Source organism: Physella acuta, unplaced genomic scaffold, assembly GCF_028476545.2.
Source record: "Physella acuta isolate Inbredline_101_S28 unplaced genomic scaffold, ASM2847654v3 ptg001325l, whole genome shotgun sequence".
NCBI lineage: Eukaryota > Metazoa > Mollusca > Gastropoda > Physidae > Physella > Physella acuta.
This window is the reverse complement of record NW_026732840.1, coordinates 363,989-373,155: the sequence shown is the minus strand read 5'-3', so window position 1 is coordinate 373,155 and position 9,167 is coordinate 363,989. Positions and strand designations below refer to the sequence as shown.

Below are 9,167 nucleotides of genomic sequence, written 5' to 3'. Positions count from 1 at the left end.
ACGCCAGCCCCGCCATTTTTTGTGGCATCTTCAACTGAGCCATCTGTGAACACTCTAATCCAGGTATTGCTGGGGTACTGATCTTTAATGTGCTTATTTATTTTTTTTAGTTCTTCTTGATCATAGTCAGATTTTTTTTCTATGGTGTCTATTGAGTCGCTAATAGTTAAATGAGAGTGGGAGATCCAAGGCGGGGAGAGGTTTTGAGTTTTGATTGTTTCAGGAATGATGTTTTCGATTTCATATTTCTTTTTTAGATTCTTAGCTTCTTTGATGAAACTTGTTTTTTGTAGTCTGTTTGATGGACTGGGCTACTGGAGTTTGTGTTTTAGATTATGTTTTTCCAGTGCCTCTAGCTTTGTGTATTGAGTGAGGATTTTTGATTCTCTTCTTTCTTCTATTGAGCTAAGAGCGGCTATTTCCTCCATTGCTTTTATAGGCGTTGTTTTCATGGCTCCTGTCATTATTCTCAAACCAATGTTCTGAACTTTATCAATTTTGCTAATATTTGTTTTTGCTGCTGAGCCCTAAGCCGAAGCACCATATTCTAACGTAGGTCTCACATAGCTGGTGTAGGTTTATTTCAGGCTGTGATGATTTGCCCCCCAGTCTGTTCCTGACATTTTCCTCATTAGATTAAGTCTTTTAATCCCATTACCTTGAGTGTTTTCTATTTATTTCTCAAGGTACGTCGAGTGTCAAAAGTGACTCCTAGGTATTTGGGGTGGTCATTTTTTTCTAGCTCTTGGTTTTCTAGGGTTAGTTTCATTTTTTGATGTTTAGTTGATAGGGTGAAGATTGAATATGTTGTTTTCTTGGTATTAATAGATAAGCTCCAGTTTTTGGTCCATTTGCTGAGCTTGTCAAGTGTTTCCTGAAGACTCTGTGCTGATTAGTGAAAGGTCGTCTGCAAACATGCTTCTTTTTACTCTCCTTGTGATGTTTTCATTTAAGTCATTTATATAAAAGAGAAAGAGAGTAGGAGACAAGACTCCTCCTTGAGGGACTCCTTTTTTCCCACGTTTTCTTTAACTTGCTTTAGCGTCTGTTTGTTTGTTTGTTTGATTGTCTTTCCATCAAATCTTGCGATCGAAATTTCGGGCACTTTCCAGTTAGCTAACTCGCTGAAATTTTTAATTTTTTGTCATAATGCGCACGCAGTTTGCGATCGTTTATAGTAGAGTGATCGCTTGCATTATTGTGATGTATAGCATTTACTTTCTACTTTTTAGTTCAAACAGAAAACGTGGTTTTTTTTTAAATTTAATGATAATTATTTATAGTTACAGTATGACTTCTTTTTCCTTGCATGGAGACTGATGCTTTTCGGTTGTTTAGGTAACCTTTGATCCAGTTTAGCATGTGAAGAGATACTTGATGGTTTATTAGCTTTAGAATTAAACCTTGCTCCCAGACCTTGTAAAGGTTTTTTCAAAGTCAACCCACACTATTAAGGTTGTTTTTTAGCGCAATTTCCATACTGACAATTATTAATTCGTTATTTCTGGATGGATGGATGGATGGATGGATAGATGGATGGATGGATGTGTGTCCGCAGCTTTAAGTCGTATCTCCTCCTCAACGAAGCATAATCGAGGACTAGTTCAAAAGCAAATATCTTAAGCAAGTTCCGATGATGATTGTGGGCCAAAAAAAATCCCGGAATTCCTTCCTGGATTTCACGGAAAAGCCAAAAAACCTCGAAAAAATGCAGTTTTTGGCCCATATCTCGGCAACCAGACCACTTAGTGACTTGAAACATTTACCAATCGATTTCTGCTATAATTTAGAACAATATTGCCGAAGAAAGTTTTCAAAAATATTCTTTCGTTCGGTTACAAAAAATTAATTAAGGAAATTGCGCTTAAATTGTCACTAGACTTTTTATTAACTTGTTTTTCTTGAAAGCCATCTTCTATTTCCTGAGAAATGAAGGTGATTTGGTCTTCAGTAGATCTGCACTTCCTGAAGCCTGCCTGTCCGTCTGCTAGTCAAATGACACGGAAACCGGCTCAGGAGGACGACTCCCATTAGCCAGGCAGGCCTCCACACAACATACTCCGACTAACTGGCAATTATTGCGAGCTGTGGGCAGCTCGAAGATGTCGGGTTGAATGTCGCGTTTTGGTCGCTATTCTCCGTGGGTTCCCACCAGGCTTGCCTTCCCTATCACCCGACGCAGGACTTCGTCCCACCGTCGTGGTACCCAGCTAGATCGCGGACATTTTAAAAACAGGGTCGAGGGGCTTCGGATTGCTCTAGCCGTTGAGTTCCTCTATCACAAGGGTCCAGACCCCCATCTAGGCCCTCATGACGGTTTCCCTCAACAGCCCTGGCAGGAGATAACGTAGTTCTTGGCCTCGTACTAGACGTGCCCGTTATTCCTAGGCGCTCCCTCTCGCCTGCTGGGTGGACTCGGGCTTTTCTGCCGCTCCAGTACTTCGTACTACCCGTCCTGGGAGCCGTTCCTTGTCTGACCTCCCGTTCCAGTATCCGGGCGTTATACCTTCGTGGGAGGCCCTGGTGTCCCTGTCGCAGGTCACCTAAAAACCACCAGGGGGTGCAGGGTGGGGGCCTCTAGCCAAAGTTGGACGTCGGCGTTAGCGGACAGTTCTTTTCGTGATTCCGTGGGTAAGTCGTAGCTATGGCGACCCTTCCGTACCCCGCCGAATAGGGACATTCAGGTGACCAGGCTAGCGCACATCTCACACGAGGGGGGGGGGGGGGTAGGCGTTTGTCTCGAGCTGCCGTTGCCATGGTTTCCGTTCCTACTTGGGCCCTCGCCCGTTAGCCCGCCTATGAACGGGTCCCCACTTTTACGGCTTTGACTCCCGCTTTCCTCCCGCGTACCTACTTGGTCGTCGGTAGGGGGGTCGAGGCGGTTCTGGTTGGGGCTCGGTTCCTCCAAGAGCTTTTTCGGGTTCAGTTTTCATGGTCCGCCGCGCGGTAGTAGGAGAGGACACCAGACTCTCTTACGAAACTGCACACGTCCTTCATCAGACCCCAGTTTCTGTACAGGTATTTGTCAACGTCTTGGATCCCATCTATGTGCTCCTGCCTCATCTGGGCCAGTGCAGGGCACTCAATAATGACATGTTCGACAGTTTCCACGGCATTGCCGCAGTGTCGACATTGGTCATCGCGGGTAATCTTTAGTCCACTCAAGTAGGACTTGGACGGACAGTGCCGTGTACGTAACTGGGTGATGATGGACTGCTGCCATCTCTGCAAGTTCCACCATGGATCCGATCTCGAGGGTTTCTTCATGTGTTTGAAGACAACCCGGCCCTTAGACCCTTCTGCCCACTCTTTTTCCCATTCCCGTTTGAAGCTCTCTTTCAGCCTCACTAGACATTCACTGTATGTAACGGGAATGGTAGCGGCCACTTTCCGCACCCCTCTGTTCGCAAGAGCGTCTGCTTTCTCGTTACCTGCCAAGCCGACGTGGCCGGGCACCCATTGGAAGCAGATTCTTCTGCCTAGGATTCTCGCAATGCGATCGGCACCGTAAAGCATGGAAAGGACGCCTGAATCGTTGTCATCGTTGCCGTAGCTGCCCATAGCTTGGAGGGCTGACATGGAGTGAGTGATGATCACTGCTCCCTGCGCTACGGCATCCCCGCTCTTAACGAGATCTTCGATCTTCGAGAGCGTGGCCACGATGGCGCAAATTTCTGCTTCATAATTGGTACCGCCGCATGGTCCGCTCAAACAGCTGGTTCGGGTCACCGACCCGTCCCAATACTCAATATAGGCTCCATACCCAACCGTCTGCTAGTAGATTGTTCGATTCAAGAAACCAGGTCAGTCTGTTGTTTTCTACTCTTTCCATCAGTTTACATACCCAGCTTGTTAGACTTATTGGGCGATGGCTATCGACTTTGTTCCTGGGTTTTCCTATCTTGAGAACAGGTATCATGATTGCTTTTTTCAAAATATTTGGGATTTTCCCAGATTTCCAGCTTGCATTAAATATTTGGAGCAGTTTTTTCTTAGCAATGGGGCCCAGGTGCAAGAGCATATCATTTGAGATTTTGTCAGGGCCTGGAGCTTGCTTAAGTTTGAGGAGCTTCATTGCTTCTTCAAGCTCCTTCGTGCTAATTTGAGCTACCATTCCAGTGAAGGAGGGGGGAGAGACTTTCTGTAGTTTTTCTTTAAATTCAGTGGCTGATATTTATTGGTCCCATTTTGCTGAAGCGAACTATAAATTCTTTAGCTGCATCCTTTTCCTTTTTGATCGTGTTTTCTATGTCGATGACTATGGGAGTAGCTCTGTTTTCTTCTTGGTTTAGCTTTTTTGCACTACTCCAGAGTTTGTGACCATCTCTATCTACATTGAGGTGTTCTGTTTTTTCATGCCAGCTTTTTCTTAATGCAGTTAGATACTTTTTTCTAAATACTGCATTTGCTGATTTTAATTTTATGTTATTTTCTACAGTCGGATTTTCTTCTACAGTGTTTCTAGCATCAATTGTCTCGTCATGGAGTTTCTGGAGGTCTGGAGTCCAGTTTGGGGTGTAATTTTCTCTTGCTCCCCTTGGAATAGATTTTTTGGCTGCTAACAGAACTGCTTTTGAGAAGGCGGCGTATGACTTGTTCACCTGGTTTGTTTTGCAGTTGCTTGGTCTTGTGTAGGAGTCTGTGAGGGAAGAGAAGAGCTCCCAATTTGCTTTTTTGAAGTTCCATCTAGGGCGGTCGTAGGCTTCAATTGACCTGTCTGATGTTTCTATCTGGATCAGGATTGGTCGGTGGTCACTAGTGGCTAGTTGATCTGCAACTTCTCTTTTGCATTTTTTTGGATATGCCATTTGTAGCAAAAGCTAGGTCAGGGGTAGACGAGGTTAACCAAGACCTTGAGTAAAAAGTTTGTTTGTCATCAGGTTTATTTAGAAGGATGAGCCTATTTTCTGCTTGCCATTCTTCAATTTCCTCTCCTTTAGCATTGAGTTCAGGGTAACCCCAGCTCTGGGAGTTGCTGTTCATGTCTCCCACAACCAGGCAATCTTCGCTGTTTGGCAGGGAGATGCGGTCCAGTTCCAAGTTCTTATCAGGTGGACAGTAGCAATTGAAGATATTTAGGTTACCTTCTGCGAGTATGAGTTTAGTACCCATTATCCCATATGCTGTTGAGTTTGGTATAACGATATCTGTTGTTGGTATGTCATTTTTATGAGGGTGAGGATACCTCCTTTAGGTCTGTTTTCCCTGTCCTGCCTTATGCAGGTGTATCCTCTAATAGAGAAGCGAAGATTGTTGTTAAGGTGAGTTGTTTGAATACAAGCAACGTCTACTTTATTTTCATGTAGGAATACTTTTAAGGTTTCCTTTTTTGTGTACTCCCTCTGCATTCCACTGCAGGATAACAAGTAATTTGTTGTTTTTCTCACTATTTTGGCCAGTAGATTTAACCTTCTGTTCCTTGCCCCTGGCTTTCCAGGCAAGAATAGAGGAACCACCAACTCGCTTTTGTGGGCTCCTTCGAGTCGGAGAGCCCGGTGCCCTACCTGCGCGGCGGGATTCCACAGACAGGACGCCACTTCTGTTAATCCTATTGCTTTTCTTCCATCATAAAATTAAGCAGTGCGTGCCAGCATGTTATGCGCCATACTAGATGGCTCGTTGACTCCGACTTCAGCCTGCTTTTCTTTCTGGATTTGCTTCCATAGTCTTTGATCACACAAGAACAAACTACAAGGCAGTAGCTGTTTGATTTTGGAGTTTTCTCTCCTAGATGGGTTGCTGTCCCCAGCTAACGAGCCCCATCTGCCCGGGTTTGGAGTTATAGCGCCCGAGGCTCGCCGTTGAAGTCATTTCCTTGGAATTATGAGATATTTTTGATGGATATCCTAACCAATGGATATCCCACCTCATCCTCCATGACCACAAACCAGTTGGTCCACGGCTGTTTATTTGGTATTCACAGCTAACCCTCATATCTAAGGGCCTCTCCCCTATCCGCCACCAGGTGACGCGCTTGGTAGGAGATAGTAGCTCCCCCAAGCACTACGACTAAAAAATGAAAATATGAAGTTAATAACTGAATGCGTAAAGTAAACAAAAAGTAAAGCTTAACAAGTTACTAAGTAGAGTATGGTCAAAAACTAAATTAGGTCTAATAAAAATCAATATATTAAGCTTAAAAATTTACCTTTTTGAAAGATCTTCTTAAATACTTTGAACCAAGTTAATTTTTCCAAAGATGACTTTCTCCATTGTATTCGTGTAGTATTACTATTGTTGTTGGTAACAGGACCGTCGCTTTGTTTATATTAGTTTATAGCCTACTTCTCTATAGCGCCACCTACCGGCGCTTTCTTAGAAATACGGCCCATTGTGCGCGTGTTTAATAAAATATTTGTGGAGTGCGTGTGACGTTATCGTGATGCGACAAAGTTACCGCAAGAGTGAAGACGATTGGGGGTTAGCCATTGTAGGAAAAAGACGTGTTTTGTATTGTGTAATAATAGTATTTGGTAATAAAGGTAATTCTATTTTATGATCGAAGTTGTCGATATCCTTAACTTAGTGTCGTCGAAAAATAAGTTTTCCCGTCCTCATCGCTTTTGTATAGTTGGAGTGTTAGTAGTAGAAGTAGTCATCATATAGATTCATATAGTAACGCATACATTCCGCCAACGGTGAGAGTTCATCTTCGACGGTTGGTTGATCGAATGATGGTTTGAGATTTGTTACTGAATATTGAGTTATCTAAATTAAATTTTTTGTCGCAAACCCACAGAATTCATCAAATTAATTTCCCTTATGTGCTCTGCAAAGAACACAAGTACCATGTTATCTACAATTTACCAGCCATTTTCAAAGAAGATCGAAGTCCTGCAAGGTTTTGTGTTTTCGCCACTGGTTATCTATCTACCTATATACTACTAAAATCAAATTTGTTTACATGTTTGAATATTTTTGTTTTGTTTGTTTATTTGTCTTTAGGTAACGGGATAGAATCTGCACTATATGTAGCGCTGTAAAATATTAATTAGGTAGAGAAAATTTTCTTTTTAAAACGACTATTAATCACAAATTTATTTAAAGACGTTAATTAATTAATTTATTTATTCATTGGTAGATTAACCACATTAATTAGAAAAGTTCAGAACAATCATGAATGTGAATAGTGACGACACATGATTTATTTACTTTTTACAACAATAATGGCGGCTTCCATCGAAGACTTTGTTGCCGATTCAAATGTATAACGCATTCTATAGCTAAGTTTCTATCGTCTATAGCTTTAATGATACGTCCGTTTGCTATTTTTAATACGTTCCAAGACTAATATCAATTTTCAACAGTCCTTTTCATTTGAGTATGCAATAAATTTCTATAGATCTAGAATCTAAAGGTCAGCTGTCGAAGGTGGTTATTTATAGATCAAGATTCTAGTTCAAACTAAAATTAATTAGTTAAAAATAAAATACATTTTAAAAAGAAGAATACTTAGATCAGTTTCTTTATTAAAATATTTTAGTCCTTAAATTTTTTATATAAATCTTTGCTTTTTAGCTACACGGATCATCTAATTCAAGAATACACGTGATTTATCTATCTAGGCTCTAGAACTAGTTACGGCAAAATCTCAACTTAACTAAACCAGTCGTAGAATCTAGAAAACTCTATATCTAGATAATAATGAGTTTCTATACTAAACTATTTCAGACCTTCATTATTTTATATAAAGCTTTGTTTGTTTAGCTATGGAATTGGCTAATTTAAGTTAAAATTTAATTTTAAAGATACTAGATCTAGTGGCTATTCGCGTAAATGAAGTTTCTTAAGCAGGCTCAAACTATTAATATATAGCACAAAAACGTCAATAGCGCAACGAGTCTAGACAGCTAAGTTGTTAGTGTAATATTGTTTGATAATAAAGTTCTATTTGTTGATATAGTTAATTAGTGTCGTCGGAAATTAAGAGTGTTCCCGTCCTCCTCATATGTGTATAGATGAAGACTTCATATAGTTTCAAATAGCAAAACGTATACAATCCCCCCCCCCATCACATCTACGGAAAGTGAGTAAGAAATGAATTGTAATTCAGCTTTTGAAAAAGTTATTATCGGAAACTTAGGAAAGAAACATTTTATTGATCAAGAGCATATGATAAAACATTGTTAAGATTATGAAAAAAAGGAATTTTGTTTTATGTACTGTCTATGTTTATACTTTTGTGACACATCTCCGGGTTTTCTCCCACTTTGAAGAACATTTACAATTTCATTTGAATATGTATCCGTTGTGGTACGACCAACACGGAATCGAATCGATGAATTCATATTAGAGGACCTATTTACGTATGAACTGAACGTAAATCGTTCTCAAATTCTTAATGTCTACAACTTGGGGAAACCAAGTGAATGGTTTATCTCTCGCAAATCAGATGAAATTTACAACTGTATACATTTGGCAGTGATATGTGAACATTCGGATTATTGTAGCAGCATTTTGCAGCTGTATGTGGACAAAAACGGTCAGAGGGGTCACCTAAAATGGGTACACCCTAACATTACCCAGAGTTTGATAAACAAAATTATGATTAAAATATCAGAACCAGACACAATAATTTTAAACTCTTAAGATCGGGAAGAGTGATAAGTGAGCAGTCGATTTCTGCCCAAACGCTCCTTTAAAGGATTTACCCCATTACGTTGATCTTGGGATCGGTGGGGAAACTTACACCTTGTTACTACTACTTAACGGTAGGAAATCTATATGCCCCCTGTGTGGCACGACCAAACACGGACCGGCCGCGTGCCGAAGTTCGTATGTAAGGGAAAGTGACAATATATCATTAGACAACGATGGTAACTATTTTGACAATGATTCAACGACCGTGAATATGTGTCAGACGACGCCGAAGAAATCGAACCAGCTCAAGAACCAGCCCAAGAACCAGCCACAGTCATAGCCCCAACCACAGAAGGAGAATGGGCAACAGTTACGGGAAGAAAGAACAAGCCTCCACGGAAAAATAAAAAAAAAGAGTTTACGAAGCAAAGAAAATGAACACATTATTGAAATCGATACTAACCAGAGCCCTACACGGCCAACCCAACACCAACACACCCAACCCGAACACGCCCAGCCCCAAAGGACAGAACGACGACAAAAAGGAAAACATTTACTGATCCCCAAACAGACTAAGGCGGACCAGG

The 9,167-nt window shown here is 41.3% G+C and overlaps 1 protein-coding gene across 1 annotated transcript; it reads right to left on the bottom strand.

The window, feature by feature from the left end:
• Positions 1 to 2,922: 2,922 nt before the first annotated feature.
• On the bottom strand, positions 2,923 to 3,579 carry LOC131958396 (uncharacterized). The gene has a single exon (XM_059323404.1). It carries the CDS (start codon positions 3,577 to 3,579, stop codon positions 2,923 to 2,925), a length of 657 nt encoding a protein of 218 aa, XP_059179387.1.
• Between the last annotated feature and the right edge of the window lie 5,588 nt (positions 3,580 to 9,167).